Raw genomic sequence first — 19,622 nt, forward strand, 5'->3', positions numbered from 1 at the left:
ATGGTGCTTTGCTAAGTGTATCTGGTGACCCCTGCTGGCCTAGTAAACACAGGCATCAAATTCACTCTTGACTATGTCCAACTCATTTTCTTGCCTCTTTACATTGAGTGGCAAAACACTAGCTAGCACAGCTTGAAACTGGAGCTCAGCTTCCTTCTGGCGTCCTTCTTCCTGTCTGTCAGAACAGTTCTCCTCCGCTGCCGGCTCAGCACTTTGTAGTTTTCATATAAACTTCAGGGGTTTGTGGAGGAGAGAACTTGGCTTGATGCAAATCTTTCTTTTTCTTTTCCTTCCTTCCTTCCTTCCTTCCTTCCTTCCTTCCTTCCTTCCTTCCTTCCTTCCTTCCTTCCTCCCTCCCTCCCTCCCTCCCCCTCCCTCTCTCTCTCTCTCTTTTTTTTTTTTTTTTTTTTTTTTTGGTTTTTCGAGACAGGGTTTCTCTGTGTAGCTTTGCGCCTTTCCTGGAACTCACTTGGTAGCCCAGGCTGGTGCGCCACCACCGCCCGGCTTGCTTTCTTTCTTTCTTTCTTTCTTTCTTTCTTTCTTTCTTTCTTTCTTTCTTCCTTTCTTTCTTTCCTTGTCCATGATATGGATTGGTAAGACTATAATTGGCAGTGATGCATCATATAGTTTCATGTCTCTTAAGTAACAGTTTTCAAAATGGTATTCACTACTACAAAAGCAAAGGTTTGGCAAAAAGCTCTCCTCACATTGAGAATAACAGTCAAAAGAGTTGCCCATATGTACCTTGGATGCATCATTAGATGTCACTGAACATGTTAGAACTTGACATGAAAAAGTAAAAGGGGAACCAGGAATTTAAAAAAAAAAAATAATCAAAATAGGGCTGGAGATATTGCTCAGCAGTTAAAAATGTTGATTGCCCCTTTGGTTCCTGTAGCACGAATCTTAAAGGGTCTTATTAATAAAAAACAAAACAAAAAAAAAAAAAAACCAAAAACTCAGGAGCCAGATATTGGGGTGAATGCTGAAAGATCAGAGAAATAGAGCAAGCCACAGCTAACCTCGCCTCGACAATTCCTCAGCTGATCTTGTTTCCTCAGACTGAAAGCCTCCGAATCCTCATCTGAATGGATCTCAGCTGAACTGTTGCTAAAAGCTAAAAGCTTAAAAAGGCTCTAGTTACTGGTCCTCAAGCCTTATATACGTTTCTGCCTCCTGCCATCACTTCCTGGGATTAAAGGCATGTGTCACCATGCCTGGCTGTTTCCAGTGTGTCTCTGAACTCACAGAGATGGATCTCTGTTTCCTGATTAAAGGCGTGGGTTACCACTGCCTAAACCTATGTTTAATATAGTGACTGTTCTGTTCTCTGACCCCCAGATAAGTTTATTGGAGTGCACAATATATCAACCACAAGTTCCCAGCACCCACACTGGTGGCTCGCCATGACCTGTAACTCCAGTTCTAAGGGATCTGAATCCCTCTTCTGGACTGTGTGGGCACTCTCATACACAAATACACACACATCTATTCACAAATAAAAACAAACAAATCTTTTAAAAGTTCAAAATAACAAGAGTGGAAATGTATAAAACAACCATGAGGTGCAGTGATTACACTTTCAAAAGCTGTTTTATTTACTTTGTGTATGGTGTATATACATGTATAATTTGCTGAGCATGAAGCCACGTATATTAGACATAACCACTACCACTTAGAGACAATCATTGTCGAGTTTCAGCACAGAGGCTCCTAGCCTGTTGATTTGGCTTTCATTCACTTACTTACATACATATGTGTGTCTACAGACTTGAGGCAGTCTCATTGTTCACTCTACTTTATATCCTGATGACTATTTATATGATGTGCCTTCAAATATGTTCATTCACCTAGGGTCATCGATTCAAGTATTTATGTAATTAAATATCCAGAGTATGATATTCAGAATAACTTTGAAAAAGAAAGCTTCTTATCACTCCCTCACCCTCCAACGGTGGCCACTGCCCTCAGTGTAGGCTGGACTTGATCGTTACAGACACCCTCTAACCAAGACTAAGTATCAGTTAAGGCCCTTCTCCTACCATTCTCTAACTTCTTTTGCAACTTTATTCCTATTGAGCACTGACATCTATGGAATTAGTCTGTATCAGTTGGATGGGAACTCAACTTAGTAAACACTGGCAGAAGTTCACATAGCTTGAGAAGTGGCTGATTGGACTTGACCCCACCAAAGAAGGATTCACAACTGAGCGCTTGATCTTAGCAGGTAGTGTGAATTAGCTCTCTGCAGTCCATTCCGTGCTAGAAGGGACAGTCTCCGGGTTGCTGAGATCACAGAAACCCAAGCTCTGCCTCCTTCCTGGCACCCCCTTTCCACTGCTTGTCAACATGACCTTCTGTTCAGCTCTACTGGAATCTGTATTTGCAGAACCCTCAATGGTTAAGTCAATACACACAAGTCATTTCTTCAGAGAGACAGCCATGCTGAGCATGTGGCACATATCTATACTATTGTAGTGCTTGATTTTGATTTTCTTTAAAAAGTATTTTATTTAGTGTGTGTGCGTGTGTGTGTGTGTGTGTGTGTGTGTGTGTGTGTGTGTGTGTGTGTATGCGCGCACGTGCGTGTGCATACATGTGGAGGTCAAAGGACAACTTTGTGCATGGCTCTCTCCCCCCACCTCCTGTTCATGTATTCCATGGATCAGACTCATGTGACCAGGCCTGCTGCAAAAGCCTTTACTCACTGAGCCACGCCACCAGCCTTGTACTTGATTTTCAAAGTTAGCCATATAAGCTTTGTTGTCAGACTTCAAACAAGTAAATAATAAATTATGTAATCACATGTATAGCAACACAGGTAAGGATAAGAATGTGCTACTGAATCCTGGAAGCCATACATGCACTCTATTTCTTCTGTATAGATATATTTATGCTGCACAATGTAATACGACTTTACTCACCTTGAGTCATTAAAACAGGTTTAAGTAAATTAGATTAACTCTAAATGATGTTGCTGAAAACCTAATAATAATTTCTATACTGTATTAATAATTAAGTTGTTTTGTGAGAATTTTAAAAGTTATATTTTTAAATTTTTCTATTATATTCTTTGTGGGTGGTACGTGCATGTGTGTATGTGTGTACATGTATGCATATGTGTGTGTGCATGTGTGAATGTATGTGCATGTGCCACAGTACAAGTATGAAGGTCATATGACAACTTGCAGGAGTGGCTATCTTATTTTAGCCATGTGGGTTCTAGGATCAAATTCAGGTCATTAGGCTTGGCGGCAAGCTCTTTTATCTGCTGAATGGTCTTACTGGCCTGACAATTCTTAAAATTCTAACATGAAGAATATTTGGGGGCAAGCATTGATTTTCTGAAGAAAAAGGCATAAGGTAGACATGCTGACAGCAAGCTAAACCTGTAAAGTACATAGCTCAAAGTCGAGCATGCTTTGTAACTTAGAAATAATAGTGTGCTTGTGTGTGGATGTGGGTGGCGGGCGTGTTCTGATGTGTATTTGTGTGTTTGTATGTATAAATAAACACCCTGGCACACACATAGCTGTATAGTGACAAATACAGGGAGAAGCAACATATGGCATTTACTGGTGAGGTAATCCTGGTCAAAGTTTAGAGCTTAACTTCTTTTGCAACTTTCTCTCATATTTAAATACTTTCTTGTCCACTGAATTATCAAATACTATCAATCCCATAATACCTGACATTTGAAATCTACAATTATGACTCAAATTCATTTCTATTCAGCCATTAAAATGAGGATTGACAATCATTAAGCAGCCAAAATTACATTCTTTCTGTGTTATACACAAAGACACTGTGGTTTATGCTTTTGTATAAGGGGAAAAAAGTACAGTAATTATGGAGAATAAAGTAAGTAGAAATAAAATTCGAAGTTCTAGGTAAGGAGAGCTGGAGGGAAGACCGCAGCAAGGTGCACACCACCATGCAGTCTGCAGATGCTATGAGGGAAACTCCTGCTCATGTTTCTGCAGATGATGAAATAAGCATCCAGGCAGTGTAGAGTTTGGTCTAAAGGACAAGGGCTAAAGGGCTGGACTCCTGTCACGCTCAGCCTGTGCTCTGGCTGGCTGCCCCGCTGTGAACAGGCAGGTTTCACTGCGATTTTGGGGGGCGGGGGCGGGAGGGATGTGTCTTCATGGATTGTTACTGTGGGTATTGCCTTCTCTAGACCTGCCCCTAAAGGCAGCAAAGGAACTGAGCACTGTTCATCCAGCTGCGAGTTCATGTGACCTCACCTCGCTGCTTTGCCCTGCAAGAGCAGATCCCAAGGCTGACACCTCTCAGCTTGTGCTCTGTGCTCACTCACCTCCTGCAACCACAGTTAGCTGAAACAAGTCCCCAAAGGCACCAGAGGCTGGAAGAAGAATGCTCAGAGGCCGGTCCTTGTCTGTGACTTCTCTGAGTGGGCTCCCTGTGTGGGAAGCCGAAAGGCTTCCTGTGGAAGACTTACTGCTTTTTGAAGTCTCTTGGGAGGTGACCAACAAAGGTTTGTACTACCCCTAACCCCGGCCTGTGCTGGGTGCGGAGGACACAGATTAGGAGTCGCAGGTGACCCCAGTGACAATGAACTGCCAGAGAGTGGGGCAACAGTGGATCTGGACATGCCTGTAGATCTCGGAACCTTTTCTCAACAGGCAATGAAAGCATAAACCTACATATGAGCAAAGAGGGAGAGAATTGGAAAGGACAGTGGTGGCTGAATATACACATTTATGTTAAAATTTTAAATTAATGTCATGACAAAAATAGAAATTTAGAAGTTATTTTTTGTTGGAGCGTTTTCCCCTGGAAAATTAAGCAATTCTTTTATTAGAGGAAAAGCTGTATGTGATCAAGGCCAATAAAAAACTTTAGCCCTTTATACTATTCATGATTATATAAAAAATTCAATAAATGCTTCTAAAAATTCAAGATGAGATTAGATTATGTTTTAATTGAAATTGTGTTCTATTAAGAAGGATAAAATTAACCTTTCTCCAATGCTATGCTTATACAGAGAATACAAAATAAAGAAGAAAATAAAATTGGTAAAAAAAAAAATGCTTTTAAAATGAAGTCAACCTAAATGATTTTTCTAATACAGATATTTATAAGACTGTATGGAAACCAATTCCTGTAGATTGATGTCTTCTAGTTTAGGGGTGCTGAGACAGGGGGTTGGGTTTGATGTTCAGTCATGGCTGGCCTGGAACTCACAGAGATTCAAGTGCTGGGACTAGAGGTGTGTGCCATCTCACCTGGCTTAAAACTCTCGGTGGGATATTAGCAGGTGAATGGATTTTGAAGGCTGAATTCCCCAAGATCATACAAAACCAGGCAGAGAGATGGGTGGGTGGATGGTACCAACAACCTTTGCAATTTGAAGATGGGAGCTGAGAATGAGGATTCCATCTCTTCCTTGCCCTTGTTGAGAGTCAGCACAGTGTCAGAGTTAGAATTATATTTAATGATGAGGCTGGTGAGATAATTCACCCAGTAAAATGCCGATCTTGCCAGCCTGAGGACCCGAGTTCCATCCCCAGAACTCATGTGAAAAATCTGGGTGTGGTGGCACATGCCTATTGTCCCAGGGCTGGAGAAGGGGGCACCAGTGGACCCCAGAGGCTTACTGGCCCATCAGCCTAGCAGACCTGCTAAGCTCCAGGGTGAGGGACCCTGTTTCAAAAAGCAATGCCAGGAGGAACAGGCCCTTGTTGACCTCTGGCCTCCCTGTGTATACGCATATGCACTCACACGTGCACCCACAGGAACATGTACCCACACGTGCACCACGTGCACCATGCCCCCCCACCCCCCCACAGAGTTGTATTTGAACTCTGTCCTGGTTTCCACTTCATGGTGACTGTCCAAAGTTCTCTGGTACACATTTAGGAAATACGTGAAAGAAGGGTTAGCAGTGGGCGCTTCTGTTTAGAAATGCCCAGATGAAGCTCAGAGAACAGACTCCTCTTCCTCTGTATTAATGAGGAGGGGCAGAAAGAACCCCACCGTAGCGCAGAGAAGGGGAGTGTTATATGCACAGCTCTGTGAAAGCCCCCTCTCCAGTCACTAATTCATTCTCTCTAGTTTCTTAATAAGGCTGGGGCTCCTGGGAACTGGGCCACCTCTACTACATAGGAGCCTGGGTGTCCCCAGAGACAAGGGTTTTCTCTGTAGAGTATGAGGGAAGTCAAGGAGAGAGCTTTTGGAGGGGGAGAGCTGGGGTGGTTAGTGCTGGGCGTCAGTCCTGAAGAGCCATGCACAGACCCCTGATGCCAGCAGGGCTCTTCTTTCCATTGAACAAACATGAATGGGGCCTTAGAGGAGATCACTCACGAGAGTTGCAGTCCCATGGGTCCTATGTGACACACGTGCAGATCTCTGGCTCTAGAGAGGTCCCTGGCATATAGAACATGTTCAATTGGCTTTTTTATTTTTAAAAACACTTTTATTTATTTTTGTTTATATGTATGAATGTTTTGCCTGCATGTGCAGAAAAGCCCAGAAGAGGGTGTCTGTCCTCTTGGAATTGGAGTTACAGAGGGCTGTGAGCTGCCCTGTGAGAGCTGCAATTGTAGCCAGCAAGAGCAGCAAATGTTCTTAACCACTGAGCCATCTCTCAGCCCCTGTTAATTGGCTTATAAATGTTATCTACTCATGTTGACATCTCCAGCATATATTTAATCAATCTAACTTCGTTAAGTTCTACTTAGATAGATAGTGATTCGAGCCATCCCTGACAACTTGTTGCTACTGTAGCTCCTTCTAAAAACCTAGCTTGAGGCTGTAGTCCTGTGCAGTTTGTGGCTGTGATATGAGGACTCTTAGAGTTCATGAACCTACCCCTCCCCACTTCATAGCTAAAAGGACACATGGGGGCGGGCACCCAGTGACTACACAAATGGTAGAGATGGGAAAAACACTTTTGTCGTTTCCAAATCCATATAACAACTAAATAGCACAATGTCCACTGTCTAAGGAAATGCTCCACAGAAGAAAAAACTCTGACTGTCAAATATCAGAGATTTTTTTTAAGCTTTGGCAAAAACAAAAACAAAAGAACTTTAGGATCTCTATACATCGGGTGCTTCATGAATAAAATGAATATACAGCATGCTCTGGCCATCCTACAGTGATCTGTGGCGAACAAGAAATAGCCAAGAAAACAGAACTTTTGAAAAAAAAATGTTTCTTTTCTATTAGGTGTGTGTGTATGAGTGCTTGCCTGCATGTAGGTCACTGTACCATGTTCACGAAGTGTCCATGGAGGCCAGAAGAGGGCATCTGACCCTCTGTAAATGAGGTTATGGATGGTTGTGGGTGCTGGGAAATGAACAAGTGGTCTTATCCCCGAGCCATCTCTCCAGCCCAACAAAAGACATTTGATGGGGGAAAAATAACTCTTCAGTGCCGGGATTTTCCAGTGAATAACACAAATGTGGGAAACACAGCATGTGAAGGAATTGCAGTTATCATATACTATGCTCAGGCCTCAAAACAATTATTCCTACTTGTCCACACTAGCCTCAAATGGTTGCTTTTTATTCATTCATCCGTTTATTATTACACCTCTCCAGCTACTGTTTGATAAGAAGCATCAAGTGTCTACTAGGCATCAGGCACTGGGAGAATGGGCAGACAGTCTTGAACAATGTAGAATCTGTCCAGTCCTCTGAAGTGCACCGGCTTGCGGGAAGATGGTCATGACTGCATTTTGTCATCCAGTGTGATGGGTGTCAGGGCAGAAGAACAAGGTTGTGGGCTGTACCGTGGGTTGGTGGTGAGGCTCCCAGCCCACTCTAGAGTTAAGGGAAACTGTCTAGTGGAGAGACAGCTGTGCTGAGAGCTTCGGGATGAACCACGGTGGGGCAAAGACAAGTAAAGGAGGCAACAGTTCAGAGCGAGTGTTGTGTCTGAGAACCAGACTCCCCAAGACTCACGGTGTGCAGACCAAGATGCATAGTATGTCCTGCTTACAGACCTGAGGGAAAAGGCAGGGGTCTGTGGAGAGATGAGAGACTGGCCAGGACTAGACGGTGGAACTCCTGACAAATTATAACCTCATGGAGATAAACCTAAGATCCACAAATGACAGAAAATGTGCAATGTTTATCATCCTGAGTCTGGTCAGTTTTCCTCATGATAATCTCCAACTGTATCAGATTACATCATTTGTCCTTCACTTCTAATGCATTTTCTCATGAATTAAATTTGTTCTTTAACAATTCTGTACATGTATATTCTGTTTACTCTCACCCACCCATCATCCTCCCCTGTCCCTACGGGTCCCCTTCACACATTCATGCCTTTTCTTGTTTTGCCACCACTGATTTTAACCAAGATTTTCTGTGTTTGGAAATGTCCACTGGGGACTGATGTGCTTTTGGTACACAGCTGTAAGGGTTGATTTTTAAGACAGTCTCTCAGTGGCTGGATGAGGCTAGACTGTCTGGCTAGGGAGCCCCAGGCTTCTGCCTGTCCACTTCTCCTGTGAGGATCGTGAGTCTGTGCCAACACCCTGCATATTGGTGCAGGCGAGGACCTCATGCTCACATAGCAAACTCTTTACTGACTGGGCCTTCTCCCCAGCCTAATATAAGACTTTTTCTGAGAAGAGGACCTGGTATTTTTATCAGATTTCCAGATGGCTCAGGGATTGATGTAGGAACAACAGCTTATTTGAGAAATGTCTATTTAGGTTTGCTGCTCACCATATGGTGTCGATGATTCACTATTGAACTATATCAACTAAATTGACATTAAGTCTTTAGGAGACTAATAATCAGCAAACCGCATCTTGTACAAACCTCCACTTACTCCATCGGCTGCTTCTTTTGCTGGTTGCTGTGAGCTTAGTTGTTTGCTGTGCTCTGAGGGTCTCACCCACAACATCCTCATCTGTTCCACCGCTCTGAAGACTGTCCTCTGTGTTTCCTTACAGTGGTTTCATATCTCAGTTTAAGTACTGGATTCATTTGGGATGGAGTTTTTGGGTGAATGGCCTAGTTCCATTGCTGTGCTCACAGACACCTAAATTTGCCAGAATCATTCACTGACATAACAGCCTTCTCCCATCATGTGTTCTTTTCATCCTTGTCAGAAGGATGCAGCTGTGTGGTTGAATATCTAGGCTTGCTATTCTATTCCATTGGTTCCCCTGTCTTCTGTTTTATTTAATTATTTATTTTGTTTTGTTTTTCAAGACAGCCATATGTGTGGATGTGTCCGTAGAGACTAGAAGAGGTTGTCTGAGCCTCTGGGGCTGTGGTTACAGGTGGTTGTGAGCAATTTGATGTGGGTGCTGGGAATCAAACTCGGGTCCTCTGGAAGAGCAGCTCTTAACTATTGAGCTGTCTCTCCAGACCCTGGCTTAATTGTTTTGTCTCAAGTTTACTTTGACTATTGAAGATCTTTGTACTTCCATATGAATTTTGGGATTGTATTTTACATTTCTGTAATAAATGCCATTGGAATTTCAAGATACTGAATTAAATAGTGTAGAGATTTTAACAATCTTGATTATTTCAATGTGTGAATATGGTGTATCTTTCTCTTCTGTTTTTTTTTCTGTTTATTTTATTGATGTTTTATAGTTTTAATGGTACAGTTCTTCCACTTTTTTGGTTAAATTAATTGTTAAGTGTTAAAGTTTTTATTGTATTGTACAGAGAAATGCTTTCTTGATTTCTTTACAGGTAAGTTGCTTTTGGCATATGGAAATGTTACTCTTCTGTATGAGAACTTTGAATCCTGTAACTTTACTGATTTGTTAGTTCTAGTAGGGTTTTTTTTGACAAAGTTTTTGGGATTTCCTAGATATAAGATCATGTAATCTGCAAACAGCAATAATCTTTCTTTTCTCCAGCTTGGAAACTGGTCATTTCTTCCTCGTGTCTTGCTGCTCTGGTGAGGTTCCTGTCACTGCATTGAATAGAAGTAGTGAATATTGGAGCATTTTCTTACCTAGATCTTACAGAGAGAACTTTCAGGCTTTCTGCCTGAGTGCAGTGTTACTGTGGGTACGCTCACCCTGACTTCAGCATTGCTTATGTACACATACTGAAATGTCACATACACCCCATAAAAATGTGACTATTTAGAAAATAGAAAGAAAAGCTGTGGCTCTGAAATTTGTAAGTCACTTGGATCCTTTTTGTTAGTCCAAAAGTATGTAGAAAATACACACATATACATGCACTTATGCACACATGCACACACACATCCATACATATACTCACACACATGTGCATACATTCACACACATATACTCATACACATGCACACACACTTACACATTCACACCCCTCCACACAAACACAGAAGTTTAACCAGGGACAGCAAGGGGGCTCAGGAGATAAATGTGCCTGCAACTAAACTCAGTGACCTGAGTTCAATCCTTGGGACCCACAAGGTGGAAGGAGAGAACCAACATATGCAAATTTTTCTCTGACCTTTGTACATGTGCTATGACACATATACCCCCCTTGTACATAAAAATAATAATGTAATTAAAAGTTTTTTTTAAGAAAACTTACTCCCAAATTATCTCATTTAGCTCCTGTTTTCCATGTGGGTTTCCGAGACCACAACATAAAACATTCCATCGTCACATCTTCTGGAACCCAATGCTATTAATCTCTTCATGAAAGTGCTCATTTCCCCTTTATCTGTCTCCCCTCTGTGACTTCTAAAGGCCTATCAATTCGTTGCTCCATGTGGGTCTTGAGTTATGATCTTTCTCTGCTGCCTGGAAGTTGTGGAGTCAGACTGAGTTGGAATCCCAACTCAACCAACCCCATGTGATGACAGACTCATCACAAAGTCTCTCTGTGCCTCAGTTTACTCAAATGTAAAATAAACAGGGATATTCCTATAGTGTTCTGTGAAACCTATGAGAAACACATCAAATGGCTTAGAATAGGCTCAGAATTGAACTCTTCAAAATATCTTAAATCCTGCCCTTTAAAAAGTTAAGTGAAATGCTACTTTAAATAGTACCGTAATAAGTAGTAATTCATCTCTTGTATTACCAAGTGGAATACTAATGGGAAGTTTTCTCCTTCACAGTTGGGGGCATCTATACTGTGATTCAGACCAAGGCCAAAACAACAGCAGATGAATGGGGAGAAAACTACTGTCTAATAGGTCCGTATTTTGAGCATAATATGAAGACGCAAGTAGAACAGTGTGAGCCCATCAATGACGCTGTCAGAAGAGCCATGGACGCCATGAATAAACATGGCTGCCAGGTAAAAGATCCCAATTGTCCCTGCCCTCTGTAACTCCCAATGAACAGTTGTCAGGAAGCAGATCACACACACCTTCCAGCAACTCACAAGAGAAGACAAGACCATCCACCTAGGTAGGGAAGAAGAGCAGGTTTAGAGAAAGGCAACGGTTGTTCTTACATAGAGTGCATTTGAGGCACCTTGTGAAAGCTGAGATTCTCTAACAGGATAATGAGTGGGAGCCCCAGGAAGATTGACAGTTGAGACAGTCTTAAAAAGTTGTACATAAATTGTGGCCGGAGTCACAGGCATTGGTGACATTATTCAGTCGTAGTTTACTGACTAAGAGTGAGCTTTGACCCAGACTGTTTCTACAGTAGTTCCTTTCCTTTTGCTGTGATAGGGCTGGGGATGTAGTTCAATGTTAGAGTACTTGGCTAGCATGCATGAAACCATGGGGCCCTAGGTCAGAGCCTTACAACTGCACAAAGTAAAATAATATATTTTGTTGCTGTGAGATCCTGACAAGAAGGAAGTTAGGGAAGAAACATCTGTAACGCCAGTACCAGGGGATCCAACAGCCTTTTCTGACCTCCTTGAGAACCAGGCATACACAGCACACAGACATCCATTCAGGCAGAACTCCCAGACTAGCAACATGGTGGCAAATGCCTGTCCTCCCAGCACTTCATAGTCTAAAGTGGAAGGATCCCAGATTGGAAGCCAGACTGGATTACATAACAAGATGCTTCTCACATATGATATTAAACTCAGTGTCTATGAACTCAGAGTCACAAGAAGGTGATAAGGGACATGATCCAGACACCCAATTTTCAAATTACCTCACTTAATGACAACAGAATTTGGAGATGACACACAGATGAATGGGCACTCCCTCCAGCTTCAATCTCAAACATCAGATGTTATCACTGCTCTTTGTGTGTAGCTTGATGTGTCAATCACACTTTTTGTCATGGTGACACGTATCTGAGAAACAATCCACAGGAGAAATTTATCTATTTTGGGTTCACGATTTTAGTCTGTGCTTAGCTGGCTTTGGGAATTTAGTGAGATGGAATATTATAGTGATGGAAATATGGGTTAGTGGTTGCTCAGCTCATAGTAGACACAAGCAAAGAGCAACAAGGAAAGGTTACAGGCAGATAAAATACCTTTCAAATGCCCCATATTCTTATAGCTACTTAGTTGTGAATTCATGAATGAATTCATCCATTGAGTCAGTTAGTACCTGTATGGTCCAAAAGCTAAAAGTTTTCTAAGATCTAAAACAAGAAACTTATGAAAACTTTACTATTTTTATGTAACCTAGCATTAGCTATCTTAGCCAGAGTAATAAGACTAGAGACAGAAAGAAAGGACATCTAAATTGAAAAGAAAAAGCCAAATTATCACTATTTTTAGATGGTACGGTTCTTATATATGGAAAACTCAAAAAAAAACAAAAACCCAGCTTCCAAAGACTTTTAACATATGAGCTTTTGTGGAATATTATTTTAACTAGGCAAAGATACGTTACATTTGTTTATGCTGCAGAATATTACTTTAACTGTATAAAGGTGTGTTGTATTTGCTTACACTGCATCTGTTTAATGATGTAAGGATGTGTGTTTAATTATGTAAAGATATGTCACATCTGTTTCACCTTGCCTGCCTAAGGCACCTGATTGGTCTAATAAAGAGCAGAATAGCGAATAGCTAGGCAAAGAAAGGATAGGCAGGGCCAGTGGGCAGAGAGAATAAACAGGAGGAAAAATATAGGCTCAAAAAGAAAAAAGGAGAGAAGGAAGAGAGAATGAGGGATATACTGGGGCCAGAAGCCAGGCAGACGCCAGGCAGCCAGACACAGAGAAGCAGTGAAAGGACGAGGTACAGAAGGAAGAAAGATAACAAGCCCTGAGGAGAAGTAGACAAAGAGAAACAGGTTAATTTAAATTAAAAGAGCTATCCAAAAACATGCCTAAGCTAGAATGAGCATTCAAAATTAATAATAAGTCTCTGTGTCATAATTTGGAAGCTGGTTGATGGCACAAAAGAAAAAGTCTGATACATGAGCTTTATCTTTGGGGAAACATTTCACATTAACACTTGGTCTGCCATTATTCTTTGTCTTAGTTTCTTTGTTGTGGCTGTGATAAAATTCTCTGACAAGAGTAAGGGAGAATGGGCATATTTGATTTGCAATTATAGAGGGATATAGTCCATCAGAGCAGGGAAGATGTGGCAGCAGACAGGACAGGCTATAAAAATTCAAGGCCTTCCTTTAGTGATGCTCCACCTCCTAAAAGTTCCACAACCTTCCTAAACAGTACAACCAGCTGGGGCCACATGTTCAAACCAATGACCCTGTAGAGGACAGTTCACATTCAGATCACAACCCTCTCCAAATCATGTTTGCTTCTTCTAAACCTAAATACACATTCTTCTCTTGTGTTGTGCTTATAAGACAATGGCCATGTTTTCCTTCCATATCAGGTGTATTTTGGGAGATGGCTGATAGAAGGGAGTCCCTACGTGGTGCTCTTTGACATAAGCTCTTCAGCATGGAACCTGGACAGGTGGAAGGGTGACTTCTGGGAAGCATGTGGTGTTGGCATCCCTCACCATGACCGAGAAGCCAACGACATGCTTATATTTGGGTCTTTAACTGCCTGGTTCTTAAAAGAGGTACGGTTTGCTATATAATGATAGAACAGAGGGAAGCCCACTGAGGATCCAGCAATGACCTAAAAATTTGGAGATAATGCTTCTATTGATTGTCATAATGCATTTTTAAAGGGATTGCAAGGAAATACTTAGCCATTCCTCAATTATGTGCCAACCTTTGCAACAGAATAGTAATATTTATTACTATCTATCTCAGGTAACATTTAAATGAAATTGTGTATATAAAACATCTAGCTATATTGCCTGCATATATATATGATGTGCAAACTATATGTATAAAAGAGATATAATTCATGAAAAATACATATAAATTCTAGACAGCAGGAAAGACTTGAAACATTCCATTTTGTCTATGTATGAGTGCAGGTGCACTTACAGTGACTTCTTGATATTTCTATTCACTAAGGGCTGAAGTAGCCTCAGCAGCTACCCAGGAGCCTTAGCAACAGATTAATCCAGAGGTACACAGAGGAAGAACACTGGAAGCCAGTTTGTTAAATGAGCCCAGCCTCTATTCTCTTTCCTTCTCAAAATATAGTAGTAGGATCTCTGTGCATGCCTCTCTTCACCTCCAGATAGTTACACCTAACACAAAAGTCAGATCTTAAGGAAGGAGACCCCTAGTGAGGAGGGGAGCTAACAGCGTAGTATTGTGATGGTGCTCCCCTTAACAGATCTGTCTGATGAGGTCCTATCCACTACTCATCAAGGGCTGACTGGAGAAGGTGGACAGGCAGCTTCTTAGTGGTAGTAGGTGGGAAGACAAGTTAGTGATTTGGAAAAAGTCTGCCATAATGACAGCTATGCAGTCCTGCGGCATCAGTAACTGCCACCAACTCTTCCTCTATACTCTGCCTGAGCCATAGCCCCAAGTTGGAGACCAGCCAACATTGTGTATGTTTTGTGCATGTGTTTGATGTAGGGGTGTAGGGGTGTGTGTGTGTGTGTGTGTGTGTGTGTGTGTGTGTGTGTATTTGGTGTGTGGGGGATATTTATGTGTGCGTATGTATGTGGTGTATGTGGTAAATATGTGTTTGGTGAGGGGTGTATTTATGTGGGAAGGTATGTGTGCTGTGTGTGTGTGTGTTTGGTGTGGGGAACATGCTTACTGTGAAGTTATATTTGTGTGTGTTTGGTGTGGTAGTGTATTTGTGTGTGCAGTGTGCATGTCTTTGGAGGAATATTTACATGCAGAGATTTGTGTGTGGTATATTTTTGAAAGAAGCTCATGTGAGCAGACTGGATTCCCTTGATTTCTTCAAAGGCATTACTTCTGTTATTGAGTTACTTACTCAATGAATATTACTATCTATTGCATGTTTATTCAAGTTATTAATAGTATAACTGATATTTATTATTTTTTAATACTATTTGTATTTATTCTGTGGATACAAAATAAATCTGACCCATTACTAAAAGGAAGGATTAAACATAAAAACATATGGACTTGACCAATGAGTCAGTGAATCCTATTTCCTCTTGCTAAGTCCACATGCTTCTTGTTTAGACCCCTTTAAGAGAGATACAATGTATACACCTCACATCTGTCCTTCTGCTATGGGCAACACTCAAAACCAAGCATCACTAATCACATTTCTAAAGGCTTTTCTCCTGATGCAGGTGACAGATCATGCAGACGGTAAACATGTCATTGCCCAATTCCATGAATGGCAGGCTGGAACTGGGCTAGTCCTTTCTCGTGCCAGGAAACTCCCCATCGCCACAATATTTACAACCCATGCTACACTACTTGGGCGGTATCTCTGTGCAGCAAATATTGACTTCTACAACCAGCTTGACAAGGTAAACCACCCACCAGCCCCGCTTGTCCCTTTCTTTCAGCTCACTGAAGCCCAAGGATGAAAGATATTGATCTCAGCATTTCAGCTAACAATCACATGGCAGCAATGCCCTTTCAGCTAATCAAAATTCATGGAGCAGTTTCCCCTGGGTGAAAGAGGTAGAGAGAGTTTAACTTTGCTCAGAGTGCAGTGGAGTAGAGAGCCTGAGTTATGCTCCCTCTCTGAAGACATAGATCCAGATGGGCGTAATAGGAGGGAGACACTGTACTGCCAGGCATAAGATCTTGTTCCTCCCCAGATTCAAGGTCTGATGATTGGCAGGTAGATAACTGGGATCTTAGGTAGACTCCTAACCTGAGCCTTATCTCTTTATCCTCTACATGTTTTATTTATTGGAAAACACTTCAGGCAAATGCCTCAGCATCTTTCTGGAATTCTGAAGTGCACAGGTGAGGTGCTTACAGGGCCAGTGAGCAGATGTCACCAGACATGTTGGTGGGCACCTGATGGCTTATGCTTGCTCATTTTAGAGATTGCCCAATTCTGTGACCTCAGATCACTCAGTTTTTATCTTTCTTCAATTTTCAGTTAAATTGGCATGATAAAGGTATCTTCTCAATTTTAATTTTATTTATATGTCTGTGTGAGTGTATGCCACATGTGTGCAAGTGCCCTTGGAGGCCAAAAGAGGACATCAAATCATCTGGAGCTGGAGTTACACATTGTGAACTGCTCAAGCGAGTAGCTGGGAATTGAACTCAGGTCCTCTGCAAGAGCAGCACATTCCTTTAACCATTGAGCTGCCTCTAAAGCCCCAAAGCATCTCTTACACTACAAAGTCAGAAAGATTATCAACAGCACACATTTGATGGCCATAAACTAAAACAATGTGTATTTGATATCTATTTTACTTATCAGTTTAGGGCTTAAAGGTTTGGTTTCACTATTGGGAAAATTAGGAAGTTGAAAACTTGAATTTTTAAAAAAACTTACCCAGAATTAAAAGATCTGGGATCCTATGAATCAGAATGCATGTATCCATGGATGAACATTAGTGAATTATAATCAGTAGCCTGGGAAGTTGATGCCGCTGTCTGGAACACATTTGGAATGCAAGAAAACGCCTTCTGAATATCTCTAACAGAGCAGACAGTGATGCTAATGAGAGCAGTCCTACAAAAAAGGTCAGCCCAAGCTGAGACCCAGGCTTCCAATAAGTCAACAAGGGATTCAGAAAGTCAGGGGACCGAGGAGACCTGCAAACAATGTATGGTAACATTCAACTAATAAGGACAAACCAGGGACCTGTGGTGAGCGTCACAGCAGTGTGTGCTGAGAAGGTCAGGCCGGGATCTTACAGCGGCCCATAGAATCCTTCACCCCAGAGTGCTTTGTGGTCTTATAGATCAGCAATCAATGCAATCTAATCACGTATAATGAGTAGTCCTATTTAAGAACAAACACATTATAATACAGAGATAGATTACAACAAGTCTTTTGATTAAATAATTACAACATTATGCTTTCAATGATGACTACATATCTCAAGTATGTTTAGATATACAATATGTGTTTCAAGCCCATCATTCTAGTGAGTGGCCCTGCCAGCCACAAGTGGATAACAAGTAGTCAAAAATTAAACTTTAAGCTATATTCATAAACATTTTTTTTACAGCAGGAGATCCTGAGCTCACACTAGATTTAGATTTAGGCAATATATAAACATATCAAATTATATTTCTCAGATAAGACATTTAATAGAAATGTGACCCTGGGCAAGTTTCCTGACCTCTGAAAGATTCAGTTTCCCCTTCTATATAATGAAGATAGAACACATGAGTTTTTTGAGAATTAAGCAGACAGTGAACAGCAAAGCTGAACACCGTGTTAGAGGCATCCCATGATGCTGTATATAAATTTGTCTTATTTTAAGAAAATGCCAGCGTTGCAGGAAGCTTTGTGAGAGATGATACTGAGTAAGGGAAATGGAAGAAGTCCAGTTGTTTAAGGGTTCATTTACTGAGGATTTGGTTTCTGGGTTTTTTGTTTTGTTTTTGTTTGTTTTTAGCTAAAATATCCAGAATGCAAGTACAAAATCTTATAAAAATATTATATTAAAAATGATATCAAGAGTGACAGATGCACCCACAATCTAACATACTACCTATTTGAAGTGAAATTAACTTGGCGTATATAACCAAGAAAAAAAAAATCACTCAACTTTTCTCTCTCAGCAAATTGAATAGGATAATAATTATCTAAACTTTGAGTGTCAAGTTTAGTGTCAGCTTTGTTTCATTTTTTTAATTTTATTTTATCAGTATAGGTGTTTTGCCTACATGTATCATGGGAGGCCAGTTGGGAGACCGGCTCCCACATTTTACCCCAGGGAACTCTTGAGGAGTGAGGGATAAGAGATTTAGATAAAAGGATAGAGGGGAGAGATACAGATAGAAACACAGGATGGCCTTGGGAGGTCCTGGATCCTTATCTACCGGTCCTTTCTGTCTCTTCTAAGGGCTATTTATAGGAATGCCAAGGGTAGAGCAAAAGACGTCTCTCCTAGCTCAGCCAAGTGTAGACCCTTCCAGTCACCTAGAAATCGTGCACATGGTCAAGCAATCCTCTAATGCAGCTCTGCTGGGTAAAGCAAGCTCAGATCTCACAAGGAAACCTTTGTGGGCCTCCACAATGTATATCCATGCACCATGTGTGTGCCTAGTGTTTTCTGAAGCCAGAAGAGTGCATTAGGTCCCCTGGAACAGGAATTACAGATGGTTGTGGGTCGCCATGTGGGTGGTGGGAGTCAAACCTGGATCCTCTGCAAGAGCAGTCAATGCTCTTAACCACTGAGCCATTCTCCAGCCCCAGCACCCTGTTTTGGTTTTGTTTTTTTAACCTTTTTTTTTTTTTTTTTTATTTCATGGGCCCAGCATGCTTCTGCTGCATGACTCTGCTACACTGCCGTTTTTTATTTTATGATTCATTGTTTATGGTAAAATATGCAATCCTTGGAGGCTAGAATTATCTTTATACTTAAAAACTGTGGAATAAGAAAACATGCAACAAAATGTCAAAAATTTATAGGGGATGAAACAGCAGTCTGGAAGACATGAAGCTATCAGTACTTTTAAAAATACCAATTTTATACTTTAGCAAGTGCCTTGATACTAGTCCTTTGATGAGGTTATTATAACTTCAATCAGTTCTGAGGAAGAACCACTTGTGAACTAAGGATTTTGCTTTGCTTGTGAAGAGGATTGTGCAAGGAACATGTGTTTGTCTTTCACAGTTCGACATAGACAAAGAGGCAGGGGAGAGACAGATTTATCATCGCTACTGCATGGAACGGGCCTCTGTGCACTGCGCGCATGTGTTCACCACGGTGTCAGAAATCACAGCCATCGAGGCAGAGCACATGCTGAAGCGGAAGCCTGGTAATTACGGAGGCTGGGTTTGCTGCCTCCTAACACCCGCAGCAGCCTTGCTTAACTCTGAGACCTTGCCTGCAGTTCCTTTGCTTTCAGAGATCACTGGGTGTCTGGAGGAGGGTCTTCAATAAGTGAATACGTTTTGTCAAACAACGAAACAGGCGAAAAAACGACAAAGACAGAGCATCGGCAGTGTGGCCGGCTAGACTCTGTTCTTTCCAAATGTTCACTTGGATTTGGGGTTCTCTCGGACTCCGTCATAATTAGGGTTTCTATTGCCGATAAACAGCACGACCAAAAGCTACTTGGGGAGGAAAGGGTTTGTTCCAGCTTATCGCTGGTCACAGTCTATCTGTCATTAAGGGAAGTCAAGGCAGGAACTGACGCAGAAACAGGGAGGAACAGAAACCACGAAGGAACGCTGCGCTGCTTGCTGGCTTGCTTTTCCTGGCTTGCACAGTCTGCTTTCTGATACCTCCCAGGAC

The 19,622-nt window shown here is 41.6% G+C and overlaps 1 protein-coding gene across 2 annotated transcripts in view; it reads left to right on the top strand.

The window, feature by feature from the left end:
- Window positions 1-4,137: 4,137 nt before the first annotated feature.
- The window catches only part of Gys2 (glycogen synthase 2), a 35,840-nt gene continuing 20,355 nt past the window's right edge, over window positions 4,138-19,622 (top strand). For both annotated transcript variants that reach the window (XM_037204004.1, XM_028879872.2), the window contains exons 1-5: window positions 4,138-4,498; window positions 11,059-11,240; window positions 13,713-13,904; window positions 15,525-15,707; window positions 18,999-19,143. In XM_037204004.1, coding sequence (XP_037059899.1) covers window positions 4,378-4,498; window positions 11,059-11,240; window positions 13,713-13,904; window positions 15,525-15,707; window positions 18,999-19,143 — 823 coding nt within the window. In that variant the 5' untranslated portion in view covers window positions 4,138-4,377. The remainder of the gene's footprint in view (window positions 4,499-11,058; window positions 11,241-13,712; window positions 13,905-15,524; window positions 15,708-18,998; window positions 19,144-19,622) is intronic.

The sequence above is a fragment of the Peromyscus leucopus genome, chromosome 3, assembly GCF_004664715.2.
Source record: "Peromyscus leucopus breed LL Stock chromosome 3, UCI_PerLeu_2.1, whole genome shotgun sequence".
Classification (NCBI taxonomy): Eukaryota; Metazoa; Chordata; class Mammalia; order Rodentia; family Cricetidae; genus Peromyscus; species Peromyscus leucopus.